At 59.1% G+C, this 18463-nt stretch overlaps 6 protein-coding genes across 7 annotated transcripts; 3 read left to right on the top strand and 3 right to left on the bottom strand.

Annotated features, from left to right (window-relative positions):
• Positions 1–7: 7 nt before the first annotated feature.
• JDV02_000705 (uncharacterized protein) lies at positions 8–2793 on the bottom strand. The gene is made up of 2 exons (XM_047981543.1): positions 2407–2793; positions 8–2346 (listed from the first exon to the last, which is right to left on the bottom strand). Exons 1-2 carry the CDS (start codon positions 2565–2567, stop codon positions 246–248), a joined length of 2262 nt encoding a protein of 753 aa, XP_047837503.1. The 5' UTR covers positions 2568–2793; the 3' UTR covers positions 8–245.
• A 2705-nt stretch (positions 2794–5498) lies between these two features.
• On the bottom strand, positions 5499–8313 carry JDV02_000704 (uncharacterized protein). 2 transcript variants are annotated; one of them, XM_047981541.1, is made up of 3 exons: positions 7586–8313; positions 6973–7495; positions 5499–6912 (listed from the first exon to the last, which is right to left on the bottom strand). In XM_047981541.1, exons 1-3 carry the CDS (start codon positions 7969–7971, stop codon positions 6085–6087), a joined length of 1737 nt encoding a protein of 578 aa, XP_047837501.1. In that variant the 5' UTR covers positions 7972–8313; the 3' UTR covers positions 5499–6084. The 2 variants fall into 2 exon arrangements, with proteins under 2 accessions (XP_047837501.1, XP_047837502.1); XM_047981542.1 differs by having other exon boundaries at positions 6973–8313.
• JDV02_000703 (uncharacterized protein) lies at positions 8304–9830 on the top strand. Its single transcript, XM_047981540.1, has one exon. It carries the CDS (start codon positions 9143–9145, stop codon positions 9563–9565), a length of 423 nt encoding a protein of 140 aa, XP_047837500.1. The 5' UTR covers positions 8304–9142; the 3' UTR covers positions 9566–9830.
• A 1307-nt stretch (positions 9831–11137) lies between these two features.
• On the top strand, positions 11138–12033 carry JDV02_000702 (uncharacterized protein). The gene is made up of 3 exons (XM_047981539.1): positions 11138–11201; positions 11322–11783; positions 11862–12033. The coding sequence occupies exons 1-3, from the start codon at positions 11151–11153 to the stop codon at positions 12018–12020; spliced, it is 672 nt and encodes a 223-aa protein (XP_047837499.1). The 5' UTR covers positions 11138–11150; the 3' UTR covers positions 12021–12033.
• A 37-nt stretch (positions 12034–12070) lies between these two features.
• On the bottom strand, positions 12071–14751 carry ARP8 (actin-like protein arp8). Its single transcript, XM_047981538.1, has 3 exons — positions 14595–14751; positions 14431–14509; positions 12071–14360 (listed from the first exon to the last, which is right to left on the bottom strand). Exons 1-3 carry the CDS (start codon positions 14632–14634, stop codon positions 12248–12250), a joined length of 2232 nt encoding a protein of 743 aa, XP_047837498.1. The 5' UTR covers positions 14635–14751; the 3' UTR covers positions 12071–12247.
• A 1299-nt stretch (positions 14752–16050) lies between these two features.
• JDV02_000700 (uncharacterized protein) lies at positions 16051–17951 on the top strand (the record flags this gene model as incomplete). Its single annotated transcript, XM_047981537.1, has 5 exons — positions 16051–16610; positions 16664–16740; positions 16814–16843; positions 16930–17406; positions 17543–17951. The coding sequence occupies exons 1-5, from the start codon at positions 16305–16307 to the stop codon at positions 17949–17951; spliced, it is 1299 nt and encodes a 432-aa protein (XP_047837497.1). The 5' UTR covers positions 16051–16304.
• Positions 17952–18463: the final 512 nt, after the last annotated feature.

Here is an 18463-nt window from a genome sequence, read left to right as displayed (position 1 = left end):
TCTCTCCCCTCAGTCAGTCTTTGTACCCCCCGCTTTCCCTGCGTTGCGTCATGCATGTTGGTGTCGTGCTCGCCCGTCTCACACACGAGACTTTCTCACAGACAAATCGATTAGATAAAACGCGCGTCCGTCTCATGTTTCGAAAAACGGAAATGGGCTAATTAAGAACGTAAAAGAAAAAGGTGCCTATGCAAAAATCACAGCAGGGGAGATCCCCGAGCTCCACAAGAGGGGCCTTTGCCGCTCTAGAGAAGGGCCATGAAGCCCGCCACGCCGGCAAAGACGGCCGCGGCGGGTGGCACGATGTTGGCCTGTGCGGCAGCCGTGGGCACCACCGTCGCGGTGGTCGTGGCCGGCGGCGGCGACGGAGGCGCCGACGGCGTCTTCACCTCGGTGGCGGTGGTGGGCGCCGCCGAGTTGGTGACGGTGACGGTGGCCGGGGTGCTGAAGACCTCGGTGCTCGTCGTCTCGATGGTCTCGGTCACCTTGCCGCCGGGCAGCACGATGGTCTTGGTGATGGGGAACTCGCGCGTCGCCGTCACGGACACCACGGCGACCGACTTCTCCGTGGCCCCCGGCGCGGTGACGGTCTGGTAGACCGTGTTGGGCTGGTGCACCTCGACCACCTTGGTCGTGGTGTGCACGATGGTGTGCTTCTGGCCGCCCACGGTGACGACCTCGGTGACGGGCGCGATGTTGGTCACCGTCTGGTACTGCACGTCCGTGGCCGTGGCCGTCACGTCCGGGCGTTCAACCGTCTGGTGCACCGTCGTCGGCACGACCGTCTCGATGAGCTTAGTCGTGGTGTAGGTGATGGTGCGTTCCTTGCCGCCAATAGTAGTAACGAGAGTAACGGGGCAGAGGCTCGTGATAGTTGAGTAGGCCACGTCCGTGGCCGTGGCCGTGATGTCTGGCTGCCTGACCGTTTCGTAAATAGTCGTGTGTACTGCCGTCTCAATTGTCTTAGTCGTGCTATATGTCCTAGTCACCCTATTGCCTGAGATGGTGGTGACCTCGGTGACGGGGCAGACAGTGGTGATAGTCGAGTACTGCACGTCTGTAGCCGAGACTGTGACGTCCGGGTGCTTGACCGTTTCGTGGACAGTGTGTGGAATCGCCGTCTGGATTATCTTAGTGGTGGTATACGTCTTGGTCACTTCGGTGCCCGAGATGGTGGTGACCTCGGTGACGGGGCAAACAGTAGTGATGGTCGAGTATTCCACGTCTGTAGCGGTGACGGTGCGGTCTGGCTGCTTGACCGTTTCGTGGACAGTATTTTGAATCGCCGTCTCAATCAGCTTTGTGGTCGTATATGTGACTGTATACTCAGTCCCCGAGACAGTCGTCGTCTGCGTAACCGGGCATAGGCTCGTTATGGTTGAATAGTGTACATCCGTAGCCGTAGCGGTGCGATCAGGCTGCTTGACCGTTTCGTGGATAGTATTTTGAATCGCCGTCTCAATCAGCTTTGTGGTCGTATACGTGACCGTATACTCAGTCCCCGAGACAGTCGTCGTCTGCGTAACCGGGCATAGGCTCGTTATGGTTGAATAGTGTACATCCGTAGCCGTGGCGGTGCGATCAGGTTGCTTGACCGTCTCCTGGATCGTCGTTGGGACGGTAGTCTCAATGATACTAGTCTTGGTGTATGTGATGGTCTGCTCCCTGCCAGAGATAGTGGTAACCTGGGTTATGGGACAGAGACTAGTGTAGGTGGTATAGTGAATATCCGTTGCTGTAGCGGTGCGATCAGGCTGCTTGACCGTCTCCTGGATCGTCGTTGGGACGGTAGTCTCAATGACACTGGTCTTGGTGTATGTGACGGTCTGCTCCTTGCCAGAAATGGTGGTGACCTGGGTCACAGGACAGAGACTAGTGTAAGTGGTATAGCGAATATCCGTTGCTGTAGCGGTGCGGTCAGGCTGCTTGACCGTCTCCTGGATCGTCGTTGGAACGGTAGTCTCAATGACACTAGTCTTGGTGTACGTAACGGTCTGCTCCTTGCCGGAGATGGTGGTCACCTGAGTCACGGGACAGAGACTCGTGTAGGTGGTATAGTGAACATCCGTTGCCGTGCGAGTCTTTACCGGCCCAGGCACGCTCTCGTAAATGGTCGTGGGCACTTGGGTCACGACGGTGCTAGTGGCAGTCCGCGTTGTCACATATGTGTGGCCGGGACCGGTGATGGTCTCGGTCACGGGACAGACGGTAGTGTAAGTGACCTCAACCTGCGTGGTGGTGCCCTGGGTGACGGTTGGCCCAGGGACGGTGACGACTCCGCCAGAGCAGCCATGGCACTCAGTAACGGTCAGAGTCGAGGTAGTGAGCGAGGTGACGCAGTACGTCCTAACGCATGATCAGCATCTGGGGGTCCTTGGTAGTGGTAAAGTGGCAACCAAAACTTACGTTCCACCTGTCGTAACAGTCGACGTCACGGGACAGACCGTCGTCGTCGTATAAGTGGTCCTGGTAGCGACTGGCTCCGAACGGCTCGTTCCCCAGCGGGGTTCGACCTGGTGTCCCATAACCGTGGCCACCAAGGCCAACAGCAAAAGGCTGAACACCATGATGATGTCGATGTATCACGACTTTTCGCCTGCAGAGAGTCTCAATCCGGAGAGAGGGCCGGGCTGAGGCGAAGGCAGGTAAGGGCGGGTACCGATGACGACTACGGGTGAATCATGCAACGTGCAAAGCGAAGGCGGGCAATAAGTAGTTGCAAACGATTGCAGCAACGGAGTTGCCGGCTAGAATCCGGGGGCTGGGTTGAGTACGCGAGAGCGAAGGACGAGGTTGGACGTGATGGCCGGGAGCACACAGCGTAAACAGACTTTGGCGGCCGGGAGGTTGGCACGACTTATACCGTCTCGTGGAGAGCGCGGCGTGCCATCATGCGGGAGACCCAAACGGCTATGCCCGGTCTTTGCGTCGTCTGACAGTCTCCCTCCAGCCGTCTTTGCATGTGCTGAGTCCTGCTGTTTGTGATATATCTCACTGACGTAACAATAGGTGGTGGAACATATTGACGGGCGGTCCTGGTTGCCTTTGCATCCAGCCAGCCCACCAGTGCATCCCTGGCTCCGGGACCAGATGGGGCCGGATGCTACGGATGGCTGCCAACGCTGCAAGGGCCTCTATCAACTTGGCCGATTAGGCTGTAAGGAATACGAAGTAACAGCGTGAAAGCTTGCTTGCACTTCCTGCTCGAGACTTCAGAACGGGTCCAACCTCCATGCCCGCAACAAACGGCCGTCTACGCGAGTGGTTGGGAGGCACCTTTGCTGCTGCAGGCGTGAAGTCTGTTACCCAACCGCCCTTGAGTCGTCCTTAGTTTGATAGCTAATAAGTCAGTTACAAGGTGGCTCAACATGGCAAACCTGCCACCCCGCCGATCACCAACCTGCCGAGAAGACGGTTGGCCGACGAGAGGAACAGGGGCCACGTGTTCGAGGGCATGCTCGATCCCGCTTCTGGGAGACGACCGAGCCATTTTTTCCAACGGTATCACGGCAGGGGAGGAGGGGGGAGGGATGCAGTACCGATGCCCGGTTGCTACAGCGCTCGATCAAACCTTGTCACCCCATTTGTGGCTGCTCGTCGTGAGGCGGCTTGCCTCCCGAGTCGTGGCTGGGAGTGACAGCCAGGGGCCGCTGGTGCCAAGATCTCCGCCGATCTGTTGCATCGTCGGTTCTCGCTCTGCGTCTCCGGTCATGTGTGTTTTCGCAGAGGCGCGGTCCCGTCGCCATGGCCTTGACATGCCTGGCAGCCCTGCTTGATACACAGGCCGACAGCAGCCACCACGATGCTGATGCACAAGACATGACCAACCACGGAGAGGCGGTAGTCAATATTCCGACCGCTCCGCAAAGTGCCGGTTTCAGGGGAGGGGCCTGTGTTTGTGTGCCTCTGGTGTGCCGTGGTCGAAGGCGGTGCCGGCATGAGGTTGCACGAGCCCCGCCGCCCGCCCGTCCCAAGCCCTTCACCTGCGGCTGCGCCGTCGCCGCAGCTGACCGTATCTCTGTCTGCACGTCCATCTGATCACCCGGTTTTTCGCTCGGTGCATGCGATGTCTTAGCCGTGTTGTGTTGCTGAGGCTCTCCGGCCTCACGGTGGGTGGGGGAGCAGGCGGGCGCGTGGCTGGGACAACCAGATGTCGTCGGCCGCCACCGAACTCTATCCGTCTCGTGGCCAGCCCACGAAATATACGAACGGCCTAGCCTCGTACTCGACAAGGTAGACTGCAACGCAAAGGTCTATGATATCCGAGGGGTCCAGTCAGAGCAGCCCGGGCAGCTTGGCTCTGCCGGCAGGACATGCCGCGTCGTGCACCATCATGCCCCAGATGTCATGCCAGTCAGCGCTGCCACTTCGACGACGCAGCTCATGCATGTGGTCACATACCGTGGGAAAGCCTGTCTGCGCAAGCGCATGCATTTAGGCGGCGTACATGTTCGCATGCGCTGGTTGCCGTCTCACAGCGTAATTCTGACGTCGACTGACCTCGTATTTGGGCCGCCGTCCAGTCAGTCGCGACTTGCTGCTCGTGCCGCCCCTCCATGTAACACGGGCGATGCATCGCGACGCATTGTCGCTGCTTCGCATGGATACTCAGTGTCAGCTACTGCCACATTCTACCGGCAGCGCGTCCGTTGGCCGGGAGAGAGGGGCAAGTGGAAAGGCATCTGGTTTCCAGGCCGCTTGGTCGGCAGCTGCAGAACGCCACTTGCGTCCAGGACCGCCCTCCCTCCCCTCCCTCTCCCACTTCAAGGACCCTCTCGTGCGGGCTTCCATCGTGGCGACGGCCACCAATATCGAGCAGGCGCAGCTCCAATGAATGCGACTGTGTGAACAGTTGATGGTCGGCCAGAATCGCTCGCATCCGTTTGGTGAGCCGTCGCTGGCTGCAATCCTTTGCCCACACCATTTCGCAGAGACGTGGTACCAGAGGCACGAGATCGTTGCGGGAGGACAGACCAACTACTCGAGGCGCTCTGTCTCTCCGCCTGCGCGATTCGAGCGCGGTTGAAACAACGCACGGCGACGTCTCGGGACCGTAGCCTTCTTCCGACTACCCGTTGCTCACTTCTTGGGCTGGTCTGGTCGTGCAAGGCCTTGCTTGACCGCACCGTAGCCAGGGCCAGCGCGTCAGGCATCGACGGGGGAGGGGGAGGAGGAGGAGGGACGACGATGTTGCCGGCAACCCTGCTTTCGGTGAATGAATGTGCGTATGTCGCTCCGCCAACGGGCAGCGGGGTGGAGAGCGTCGATTCGAGCTGGGTGCGTTCCCCCTGTCTCCCGGCCGGGTGGAGTGGTAGGTCAGGCATGGTGCAATCGCTGCAACTGGCGGCAGAGACGGGACAAAACATTGTTGTTGATGCCGCCTGGCAGCTCGCTTCGTCGGGCTGCGTCTCTTCGCACATCAGCTGCGGTGACTGTGCCGCCTGCTTCGGCCAATAGGAGAACCAAGTCCGAACAACATTTGGGAGGTACTAAGACTACCAGAATGCAAGTTTATTGTGCGCGTACATATACATATGTACGTACAGTATACGTACGTGTACATGTGCATGTACATGAGTCGACGGTGCCGACGAACCCGTCGAACCGAGGCAGGTGCGACCGAAAGGGCCACGGCAACCTGCCATGAAACCCGCTTTCTTCCAAACCTGCTGGCTGCCTTGCGGGGTCGTCATCTCTCCATGTCATGCCATAGGCAGCCGAGGCCACAACATGGTCGAAGACGCAAGGTCATGGGGCACTCAAGGCACGATGTTCATGACTAGTACGAAGTATCGTCAGCAATAAAGGCCCTGCCTGCTTTGCTAGCCTGGCCGTGGTATTGCGTCTGGTGTGCCTTGTCGCCCCACCTCGCCCGCTGAAGACGCTCCACTGATCGGCGCACGCTCCGATTGGCAGCCGGCAACAACAAATTGCCAGAAACGGCACCAGTACCTACCTACAGGCCCCAGTGGGCACAGTACTGGACTCACCAGCGCCTTGGTCACCTAACTCCGAGGAAGAAAACCCCAGGCCTGTATTCATGTTCGTGGCATCGTAAGAGCTATCACAATCTTCTCGCTCGCATCACACCCTCGCAAACGTCTGTGCCGCGTCCATAAACAGGCTCGCCACAAGCAAGATGCCGTTGAACGCCGCCATCATGTAAAAGGGCGCCCCCGTCGACACCCTGTCGAAGAGGAAGCCCCCCAGCTTGGTGAGTATCAGTATCGCCGCGCCGCCGCACAGCGAGTACACGCCCGCAATGGATCCCTTGAGGCGCACCCTCGACGCCGAGTCCGCCGCCGCCGACAGTCGGATCAGCGGCTCCGACTCGGTCGCCTCGTCCTCCTCTGGGGCCAAAGACGGCTCGCGTCGCGCCGGCCTCGGAAGTTCGGCAGCCAGCACGCCCTGTCCGAGCGATCCTAGGCTGCACACAATGGCTCCAATCTGGCTAATGCCGATGAGAGCAACCACGAGGAAGATGGCCGGCGTGCCCCCTCGCCCCTCCACGTTCTTGATCTCGGGGCTCGAGAGATGCGGCAGGATGAGGTAGCCAGTCATGCCGAATACGGTCGCCACAATTATTGGGTAATTGACCCGGCCGGTTCGGCCAGAGAGGTATCCAAAGAGCGGCGCGCATAACAAACCCATGAGCTGCGCGACGCCAGTCAGGATGGATGAAAGAACGTACGCCGCTCGGCACTCCTTCTTGAGCTCTGGCGATGGGTCGTTTGGCGATCCCTGGCAGTACCCGTTGCTGATAAAGTACGTGTTGACAAATAGCGGAATGAAGAGCGAGATGGCAACTGTGGACGCCCTCGCTACAAAGCCCCCCATGTAGCCGAGAGCAATTCGTGAATCGGTGACGCCGAGCAGCACCGAGTCTTTCATCAGATGAAGATACGGAATTATCTGCCGCCCCTGGCGTTAGCGTAAATTCTTCCTGTCCACACCGTGGTTGCTTGATCATACCTGCTTGCGTGATCCCTGACGACGGTCCATCTCGAGCCTCTCGAAACCATCGTGTCGGTCCTTTGCGATGCCCAACAGTACCTTCCATCCCTTCCCTTCCTCGCCCTGCAAGTTGCGCAGGCCAAAAAAGACGAAAATCGCGACGACCAGCGACACGGCGCCGACGACGTAGAAGCTATACGAGACGGCCTCGCCGGGTGTCACGCCGTCAATCTCGCCGAAGCGCGCGGGCAGCGGCAAGAACAGGGCCAGGGCCACCAGGGCGCCGCAGCCGGTGAACAGGCCGACGAAGCCGGCGAGCGCCGAGGGTCTGCCTGCCTTGGAGGCAGCCTCCCCTCCGCCTTGGGGTCGCTCGTTGGACAGCGTCCTTGTATATCTCTCGGGCGTGATGGTGACCTCGGACTCGACCGAGAAGGCGGCACTGAGCCGCGGGTTCAACTTGGCGCGGGCCAACGCCGCCGTGCTCGACAAATTGTCGGTTTCATCGGTCAGGGAGGGCAGAATGGCCGTCACCATTGTGGCTCTGCGTAATCCGAGAACGGTCAGCTTCCATCGTCATTCTGGACTCGTGTCTCGGCTCCGCGCATAACTCCGAGACGCCGTCTCTACTTACGCCGCGGACGCCCCCAGGGCGAAAAAGATGCGCGCGAGCAGCAATTGAGGATATACGTTCTTGGCCTGGACGAAGACGACGAGCGCAGCGGCAATGATGGCGTAGCCGATGACGGCGACCCATCGCACGCCCAGGCGGTCCGAGACCAGGCCCCAGGCCGGGCACGCCACCAGCGCCACGAGCTCGTCGGCGAAGCCCAGGGTGCCCACGACATCGCCGACGCCCTTCTTCTGGCCGATGAGGTCGGTGATGACGAAGGAGACGGAGCTGTTGAGGAAGACGAGGAAGGAGATGGAGAAGAGCGAGATGCCGAGCAGGTACGTGACCGCCTGCGTCGTCGTCGTCGAGGGCGCGAACGGCAAGAACTTGGATATCGATGGCATCATGTGTCTATGGACCGTGGGACGAAAGAAGACGAAAAGCGAAGAAATTAGTTTGACGCTCTCCTGGCGAGGCAGCAGCAATATCACATGGCGAGGGAGACACCGCCAACGAGTCTGCCTCTGTTCGGTTAGGGAGGAACTTGCAAGGGAGGACGACGCGCCGCATGTTGTTTGGGCGGGCGGGCGGCATTAGTTGCATTTACGGGGGGGTTAGTGGTAACTAATAGCCAGCCGAGCTCGTTACCGAACATTAGGTAATCCCACAGCGGTCACCGGATCGTCACGGCACGCACGTCACGTCACGTCATGATTTGTGTTTTCGTGCCCGCGTGGATGCCAAGAATATGGCCCATGTCGATTGTTTCATCACAAAGTCCTTGTTGGTGTCGATACTCATCATCCGCCCAATATTCATTCATGCGGATACGGTCAACCGTCAGTCAACCTCCTCGATTGAGTGACATCATGGTCGTCAACAGCAGCAGCTGAGCCACTGCGCAGTGCCATCGAACTTACTTGCCTTGGCTACCTTATCTACCTTGGGTACGTAGATATGCGCACTCCATGTGGCGCAATTCCCCGTGGCGTCGCCGCGAGAATGAAGCAAAGCACAAGGCGAATATGAATATGATGGGGCTTGTTTCCTCTCCTCTTCTCTTCCCACGTTGCTTCGTGGCCACCCGCCATCAGGGCCGCCGACACACCAGCGTACCGCCCCGGCACGTAAGGCAATGCAGGTATCAAACTCGCGTTCCAATGCGATTTGCGCTAGCCGCTCGTTACTGAAGAGTCCGTTTCCTACCTCGGCCCATTGACTTGATGATAGATGAAGGCTGTGGTAAACGAACGGACAGACCCTGCAACTTGGCTCTGCCGAGCCGCAAGCGGAGCGACAGACGCGCGTCAGGCTCCCAGATACCGCTCAATCGCTGTAGATGGCGATGCCGCGATCTCTCACGTTGATATGAGGGCGAGGGATGTTGTGCATGTTCCACAATTGACGCAAAGCCAAGGGTGCAGCGCCTACACGACAAGGGCCAGTAGAGCACGGCAAACCGGTGCAACACGACACGTGTAGTGGAACACGCCACAGCACAGAAAACGAATACAAGATGCATCCCGAGAGCCGCCATCTCACTGAGCTATCGGCCAAGGCTACATCAAGAGCCTAGCCATGACATTATCTGATAAGGCAAAGAGCGAGGCCGAGTTCAACTATGCTGAGTTCTCTAGCTACCACGACCACTATAACCATTATTGGGAGAGTCCTATCCTCAGCGGGAGCGCCCAGGTCGGCACGCAGCTTTATCGCGGGCGTCTCATCCCGCGGCACATCCTCCACGGCTGGGGCCCGGCGGTGCGCCGTCTCGTTGTCATGGGTGTCACCTTCAAGGGCATTGGGCTCAACGTCTCGCGGTTCGGCGGCGCCAACGCGGCGCTCCCCCAATGGCGCGAGTCCATAGTCCATACACCACTGACACTGCCGTGGAGTTATGAGCGGGCCTTTGACGATATCATTGCGCAACAGGACCGGATCACAAAGGAGGTCCAGCCCGTCATCGAGGCAGGCAACGCCTGGCGCAGGCGCGCTCTCTGACGCTTGGACCTCGGAGTTGCCTTACCACTTGTTTCATTATACCGACTGCCATTGCCCCGCGACATCTTTCTCGGTACGTAGTAGTAAGTGGCACTGGCTCATGTAGTATTAATGTAGGCATACGAAGTGGAGATGGGTGAGGACAACGTTCAAGGCCACGTGGGGAGCGCCTAGACATTATATGAATGCATTTACGGTAACGAGACGTAAGGTCGCACGTGAAATGTTCGCACGTTCGCAATCCTTTGTTTGCCGTTGAGAAGACTGTTATCAATATGCAAAACCAGAGTTCAGGGGCCGATAGATGCACTGGTATTAAATATTGTACACCGATAAGAATCACCCAAGGGGCAGGCGAGGCGGACTCCCATCAGAAAGGCAGTTATGCTCTCTCGTAATTAGGAACCCACGACTCCCACATGCCTACCCGAGCTTCGAGATGGTGTATAACGTTTGTTTGTTCACAGCCCGCGAGGCTCGTGGGTCGGAAGGGGCTTTGATATGCCGCTCGTTCGCTTCAATCCCAGGCTCAGACAGAAGCGAGTTTTCGCTTTAGCCGGGTCTCATACACCTGCTCGCGGGCTTTTGTCAATTGGTCATGGACGTGGGCTTTCCAGATCATTGCCTTGCCGAGAGCCCGCAGTGGGAGGAAGAACACGAGCCGACCATGAAGGAGCTGGTGAACGTGGCCGACACGCTTCTTCGTGGAGTCGTACGCCTTGGCTAAGAACAACGCTGGTCTCCCGATATGTCCGGCGCCCGAGATTGTGCGTTTTTGTCCGGTTTTTTTCTTTCTCTTATCTTTCTGTGACCAGGCGTCCAACATCAAGCGGCAAGGGTGACAGAAAAGTACTCCGACGTCAACGACAGATGTGGTGCAGCGTTCACGCTCACCACCCGTACGAAGTACGTGGAGGCGACGAGTGCACTGAACCTTCCAAAGTGGCATCAGGCCTTTTTGCCCTGCAGTCTCGCCTGCATGCCACAAATACCCGTCCGTCCGACCAGACGACGGCTCTTCCTGCAGAGAGGTCATTCTCACCCGGCTTCAGCCGTGCTGCTGAAACAAGACCGTCCGGGGATCAAGCATGGCACCCGGCGGCGGCGAGGCGGCGGCGGGGGTTCGTTTGTTTGTTTGCGCTTCCCCCCCCACCGCCCGCCCGCCATTTCAATGATGATGCATATGCCTGCTTGGGCGTGCATCGTGTGATCCCTCATCACGGGCCTCCCCGCGACGACTTGACTCACGGACCAGCCCCGGAGCCCAGCCTACCGGGTCGCCCCAAATCCCCTCCCCGCGGGAGCGCAGGCAGCGATGAACCTCTCTGTGCCGGGGCGTTCCAAAAAGTTTATATGAAGCCGCGTCGTGGAATTTCCTGCGGGTAGTAAAGTAGCACACACATGGTGTGTGTCTCTTCTTTTTCCGCGCAGTTGTCATAAGACTGCAGCGGGGTGCGAAAAAGGCCAATCCGCCGTCCCTTGATCTCTTTCTCTTTCTCTTTCTCTCTCTCTCTTTCTCTCTCCCTCTGCCTCTCTCCCTCTCTCGAGCTTCTGGAAAGCCTTGAGCGAGAAGAGGCCAGTCGCGATGAAGCCTGCCGTCGTCGTGTTCAACGTGCTCGGCGCCTTTGCACTTGGGGTTGGTCAACTTCCCACTTACACTCTACACACACACACACACACAAACGCATAACCCACCCCCAAGTCTTCAACGGCCATCACACGCCTTGCCCTCTAACAACCCGTTATCCTCACTTAGGCATCCGGCCTCGCCGCCAAGATCAACAACGACGGCGGCGGCGGCGGCGGCGGCACGCTCCTCGTCTCCCCCCGCGGCGACACCTACACCACCTTTGTCCCATCCTGGGAGGTAGAGGTCCGCCCGGGCGGCGAGACGGCCGTCCTCAACGGGACCGTCCAGGAGGTCAGGGCGCAGCTGCTCGAGCTCAACCCGAGGTGGGAGTCCGACGTCGGCCGCCACACGCTCGACCGCCGCATCATCGCCAACTACCCCGACTGCCGCAAGGACGGCGCCTTCAAGCTCGGCGACGACGTCCACTGCGGCCGCTGGAAGGACGCCGGCATCGACTGGCACGACACGCTCTGGCACGCCGAGGTGCACCTCTGGGGCTGGCCCGGGAAGCCCAGGAACGGCCCCGGCCCAGGCAACTGCGGCCGGGTGAGCTGTGAGAACAACATCGGCGTCTGGTGGTGCAACGACGTAGGCTCTTCCCCGTGGCCCTACATCCCCCTTGCTCCTTGTTCCTTTTCTTCCATCAGCCGCTGACCGACCCTTCAGGAGCCCCATCCCAAGGAGCTGGAAAGCTTTGACTGGATCGCGGATGGGGTTTGCATTGTCTTGAAGCACGAACTGTGCTATCAGGTGGGATCGGCTCAGATCTTCAACAAGGATAATTGGAACGTCATCATATCATCAGACGAAGGTCTCAACTGTTAGAGCGACCCAGTCACGACATCTGCAAAGGGGGTACAGCCGGCCTGGAAAATGTTGCCTCTATTCTCCTAAGACTTCCTTGATCCTGCTCGCGCTGTGTCCATATGTGCATGACAGCGGCTCTACACCGGCCATGTCTCGAGTAACAACCTTTTTCCCATTGCGCCTGTGTACCAGCCATAAAACTCCCATAATCATAAGCCTCCGTCTGCCGTTACTATGCCTCGCCCTTACCAAGCCCAGAGCACCTTGTGGTGCAGGGTTCTCGCACCCAGACGCTCATACTCAAAAGGCGAGATCCACGAGTCGTTTGTTGACAGCTTGGCGAAAACGCTCGCCCCCTTCCACGACACCACCTGCTCGTCCATGTCCCTAGCACTCCGGCTCACCAAGATCCGGTCGATCAGGTCGGGCCTTCGCGCCTTGAGCTTCTCCTCGAGCACCACGGTGAACTGCGGGACCTTGGCTCCTCCACCAATCACCATGATGCTGCCGAGGAAGTCCCGCAGCTTCTTGTCGTCGCCCTTAGCGGCGTTTTGAATGCTAGTCAGGATTGCAATGTCCAGCGGCGCCACGGGAAGGACAGCGTCCCGTTCGGCGGCGACCGAGGTGGGACTGCGCTCTTGCGAATCGACAAAGATGCCCGGCGGTGGTTGGGATTGCGACGGGACGGGCGTCCCTGCAGCCCGCGTCCCGTTGGGGGCCGGGCTCTCAGCGTTCCCTCCATCCTTGCCAGCTCCAAAGACAAACGGCGGGGGCACCGGTGTGCTGCTGCCTTCAGGTGCGGGTGACCCAGCGTGCGACTCGGCAGGGGTTGCCGTGGCACCATCCCCTTTGCCGAGGAAGTTGAACTGGAGCTTCTCCCTACTAGGCGTCGAGACGTCCTGCTGCGAATGTGAGGGCCCGTTGATGGCAGTCGCCGTGAGTGATGGCTTGACAAGTGCCAAGATGGCCAACTGGGCCGCAGGCGTCGGGTCGTCGGGAATGTCCACGTCATAGGCATTGTAGGAGCGCTCAACCAGCTTCCGTCGGCCCTTCAGCTTCGTACCGTTGTCGAAGATGGACGGCTCAAAGACCCCCATGGGGGCAAGGATTACTTCATCGTATGTCTTGAAGGCGAATTTGCGGGTGGGCTGATTCGGGGCTCGCACATGGAACTGGAACAGCTGAACCGAGACGTCTGCCTGTGACATGGTGCAATGCTTGATCTTGAGCTCCTCGGCGAGAAGAAAGTCGTAGCGGCGCTGCAGGTTAATCTCCTGATACGGAAAGTTGTCGAAGAGCATCATTTTGACAAAGGTTTCGGTGATGTCGTAGCCACCATACTTGAGGTTGATCCTCGAGTCCTCCAGGATGAGGCCGTCTTCCACACACGTCACCGACGTCTTCTGCGCTCCGACATCGACCACGCACGCCTGGGTGTAGCCGGCGCCAAAGGTGGCAGCCAGACTCTCCTGGACGAAACAAACGCGGTTGAACTCGAACCAGGTCATGCAGGAGCGCAACACCTGCTCGACATAGCGCTTGTCATAGAGGTCCGGGATGACGAAGACGCAGCTGTACTGCTGCCACTCGCTGTTGGTCTTAAGGCCAAGCTCCTGGCGAAGGGCCTTGTCCAACAGAGTCTCGAAGTCGTCGTACAGATGCTCCTGGCTCGTGTAGTCATCCTCGTTCCACCAGCCTTGGCGTATGGGCCACCACAACTTGAACTTGGGATCCGAATCGTCGGGGACCCGGAGGGCTTCGTTTCCAATGAAGCAAGAGGCAAGGGATTCCGGGTCTTCGAGCGTCTTGACGTCAGTCCACTCGATCTCGAGGGGGTCGTTGTGCTTCTCAATGACTTCGGCTTCGGTGCGGCGATTGAAGGTCTGGACCAGCTCCTTGGAGTTTGGGAGCACCTTGCGCTTGTTGGCGCGCATCTCGACCTTGAGCTCGGCGCACATCTTTTGGTACTTTTTACACCACTCCTCACCGTACTGTTGGTCGGTGGTCTTGGCCTCGAACTGTCGCCGTGGTAGGGCTTCGTACATGTCGGACTCGGTCTGGGGGAACTTGGTGGCGAGGGTCGTCGGGATCGTTTTGGGCAGCGCGTCGCTGGCGAAGCCGATGCGGAGGTTCTGGCTGCCGGGGTGGACGACGATGATGCGGGAGGGGTCGACGCCGCCGGACGGGGTTGCGGCGCCGTCTTCCTCGACGAGGTCGGGGACGGGCAGGGGCAGCTCGCCATTGGCAGGCTTCGATAGGATGCGATCGCGGTCTCTTGCGTTCTGGACGAGTCGGTCGCGCGTGGCGTCGTTTTGGAGGCGAAGGGCGAGGATCTGGTCATCGCGCTTCATGTAATCCCTGCGCAGGAGTGTCAGCGAGGGACGCTCCAGCAACGTTTCCCAGTTGGCGCTACGAGGGGCGGACGTACGTGTAGTAGTTCTTTTGGTTGATTGGCGAGACATCGGGCCAGGTCGTCAGCTTCATGCCATTGTCAGTCCTCTCCAGCCCTGGTGAGGAGGGAGTGTCAGCGCAATGCGTCCTCAGAGCCGGAGGCGGAGCCAAAGGAGCTCGCGGGAGAGCGAGGGGAGCTACCTTCACGGAGGAGGACCCTCTCCGACACCTTGCCGACCATTTCGAGCAGTGTGGTGCTGCGGCACGGCGCAGCTGGCAGATGATTGATGCCCGCGCAAGGATGATGGTGTTGTTGCTGTCTCGTCAATAGATTCAAGCGCGAGGGTCGTTGCGGTGCACAGGGCCTGGGGTGGGTGGATTGTCCGGGGATTTGCCGGCGCGGCGCGGGCGACGGGAGTTTCACCGTGATGGGTGCAGGTGGTTTTCCGTCAGGTCCCGTGCCTACTAAGTTAGGTACTACCGCCCGGGGCAACCGGGCTCCACTACACCCACTGCACTCACTGTAATGGGCCCCAGACTCTTCCAGCAGGTTGCCGTCCATAGCGGGGCTGCGGCGTAACCGTGCAACATCTCACCTCTGTACATACTAGACGACATGGATTGGCGTTCAACAACAACGCCCAGCGATGCTGTGATACCTCGGAGGGTTTGCTCCCTGCCATGCTCAGCCCAGGTGGCGCTCACTCATGATTGACGACGTGTGATGACGATCTGGACGTGCGATACGCGTGAACACTCACTCCAGCACTGCAGTCTGCGCCGATTCGATCTCTACCTTGTACCACGACGGAGGCTTTTCCATCCAGTACATCGATGATGCACGTACGCGAACCCACTCCGTATATACCTCATTACTTGTACAGTCTAGATGAACGACTTATCCGTGTGCTAAAGACACCGCGAGATAGGACAGGGCTAGACCAGTCGTTCGAAGACTCGTCCGGCAGACACGGCTGCATATAGACGCTGCGCCGTCTATATGGCTAACAGACGTGCCATCCATTCTCGCGTCCTAGATTGCATCGCATCCCCCCTCCCCTCTCTTTCCAACTCTTCACATGTCTATTACCTGGCCACTGGGTAACTTTAGTACTATGTCGGGTGCTTCGTACGTATGTGTAACACTCCATGAGCTGCGACAGACTTAGTAGTAGTCAGCCGTCCGAGGGCGCGGCCAACAGGCGTGCGTACTTGATATACAATATGCAAAGTAAATTGCACGAACAGGCAAGACAGACCAGACGTTCTTTCTCACGTCATGGGTTGCGTCGCATCCCCTCGAATCCCCTCCTCATCACTTGCCAAATGAGCGACCAACACGGTACCTATTCCCCAACACTCGCGCGCTGCGATAGGCCGGGCCAGTCGTCATCCGAGGTTCGGGCCAACAGGAATGCGTGAGAGCAAGACAAGAGACCAAGACGAGACGTCCTTGTCCCGTCGTCACGTCATGGAATGCCGCGTCGGATCCCCCCTCTGCAATACCTATGGTCTGTCGACCTGCCCGCAGCGCCTCCGTAGTTGAAGCCGACTGCGACCTGGCCGCGAAGCGAAAACATTCCCACACATCTCACCCGCTCAGGCACATTGTCGCGCGCGACGAGCGCCTGAAGAGCCCTCCTGGCTGACCGATCAAGCCACTCGCTGGCTCTGTCCTTATAAGGCAAAAGAAAGCAAGCAAGCGCGCGCTTGTGGTCCGTGCTGGCAACCTCGGCCCAGCCGTGAGGGGAAAGTAAGCAAGCAGAGAGACAGAAAGGCGTTGGATCTGAGATTCAGTAGCCGAGCATTGCAGCATATAATCCCTTCTGCCTGTCGACGAGGGGATCCTGTCTTCCGTCCCGCCGTGTCGTTTGTCAAGGCGGTTCTGGTCCGTCCCGCGCCGTGGTAGCCATGTCCAATGTGGCGCCGCCTAGTCTCAGCAGCCCTACCCAACAGCAACACCAGCAGCAGGCGATGATGATGAGGATGATGTTCTCGTGGCCGGCGGCCCTAACCCTCGCCCTGGTCGTCTACGTGACGGCCTGTTCGTTTCTGCGCTTCCGCCGGTTGAGGGGCTTGCACGCGCGCTTCAAGTATCCGGACCGCGAATCGCTGTCGCGCATGACGGCCGAAGATGCTCAGGCTATAGTCCACACCATGAGCTCGTGGGAGTGTCCGCTCTTCTTCGATCTCGCCCTGAGATATGCCCTCTTCAAGGTGAACCCGGGCTCTCTCTCTCACTGTCTGTGTCACGTCTAACAGCCTTCCAGACATATGCCGTCGACTCCGTCGCCAGTCTCTTGGTGGCCGTCAGCGACCTAGCTCGACCACGTCAGGCCCCAAAGAGGTATGTTTGTTCGACTAGTGAGCAAGGCAGGCCTGTGTCGGGCGTGCAAGAGCTAAGCAAGCTCTCGTCTCAGATATGAAGATACCGAAGTCATCTTTACCGCGTAAGTAGAAAGACTCGACTCGCTCGTGGGGCAGACGTGGATGGATGCTATCGGCAAGCAATTTACTCACTCATCACTATGTGCAGCTTCGCGCAGTATCATCCCAGCTCTCCGCTTCTGCACCAAGCCGTCGCGAGGATGAACTGGCTCCACGCGCCGTACATCAAGTCCGGCAAGATCACCAACGAGGACCTCGTCTACGTGCTCTACACGGCCATGGTCGAGCCCATCAGGTTCTTCCGGCTGTACGAGTGGCGCGCCATGTCGGAGATGGAGGAGGCCGCGCAGTGCACCCTGTGGAAGAACATTGGCGACATGATGGAGATTGACTTCGCCTCGGTGCTGGGCAAGAGCCGGTGGACCGACTCCCTCGAGTTCAGGGACGACGTCACGCAGTGGGCATGCCGCTATGAGGCAGACCACCTGCGGCCCGGCCCCGAGGCAGAACGCCTCGGCGAGGTCCTCATCGACCTGCTGCTGTCGGCGTATCCCAAGATTGCGCGCCCATTTGGGTACCAGCTGGTGCTGGTGTTGTTGGGGGAAAGACTGCGATTCGCCTTTGGGTTTGTCTCCCGCCACATACACACACACACATACACATACACATACACATACACCCCCTCCCCATCCCCGCGAAGCGAAACGAGAAGCGGGTGCCTGTCCCCCCCCCTCTGTCCCTTAGAGCTGACGCCGAAGCAGGTTCCCCGAGCCTGGGGTCGCCGTCACGGCATTCGCCTACTCCATGCTGCTCCTGCGCAAGCTCTTCCTACGGTTCCTGGCGCTGCCACGGCGCAACCCCATCAAGTACCTGGCCGATGGCCCCAACCCCAAGACGGGCCGGATCGCGCATAACCGCTACCTCAAGGAGCCTTGGTACACCCCCACCACCTGGGCGTCCCGCTGGGGCCCCACGGCGCTGGCGACGAGGGCATACGGCGGCCTCGTCCCCGGCGACAAGCCCGAGATGATGCCTGAGGGCTTTCGCTGGGAAGACCTGGGGCCGCTGGGCAAGATGGGCAAAGGCGCCGAGGAGATGGCCACGCTGGGGCAGCGGGTGAGCAAGGTCGCGGGCCGCAAATGTCCCTTCTCTGCGGCCGTGGGGGCGTGAGGCGGGGAGGATGAGGCAAGTCTGTTATTCGGGCGTGGCTTTGAGCTGAGCGTGTTGGGGGGGGGGGGGGTCGGAGGAGGGGGCGTTCACAAAGGCTATGGTGAAGCCTGCACGAAGGTACAGTTATACTGACTATACTTTGTGGTTTGGCGATGGATACGTCGTGCATGCAGATTGTAAAGGTTATCGTGGTTTCTTTCCGTTCGGAATGTTAGCAGCGAGGCTGGCAGCAATAGTAAACAAAGCGCCGGAGAACATGTTCCACGTTCAAGGCGGCCAACTCAAAGGGCAAACAAGGTTCTTCCTTGGGCAGCAGACTATATCAGACGCTCTTTTGACCTCGATGCACCGAGCGATCTAGGCCGTCCACCAACAGATGCCATCGCCGATGAGCCGTTGCCGAGACCGCTTGGCTCGTCCTCCAGGGTGGCAGTGGAATAGTAGGAATGGAGGCACCCCAAACGACCCCAAACGACCCCAAACGACCCAGGCAGATAGGCACCTATCTAGGG

The sequence above is a fragment of the Purpureocillium takamizusanense genome, chromosome 1, assembly GCF_022605165.1.
Source record: "Purpureocillium takamizusanense chromosome 1, complete sequence".
In the NCBI taxonomy this organism is placed as follows: Eukaryota; Fungi; Ascomycota; class Sordariomycetes; order Hypocreales; family Ophiocordycipitaceae; genus Purpureocillium; species Purpureocillium takamizusanense.
This window is presented reverse-complemented; position numbering and strand designations above follow the sequence as displayed.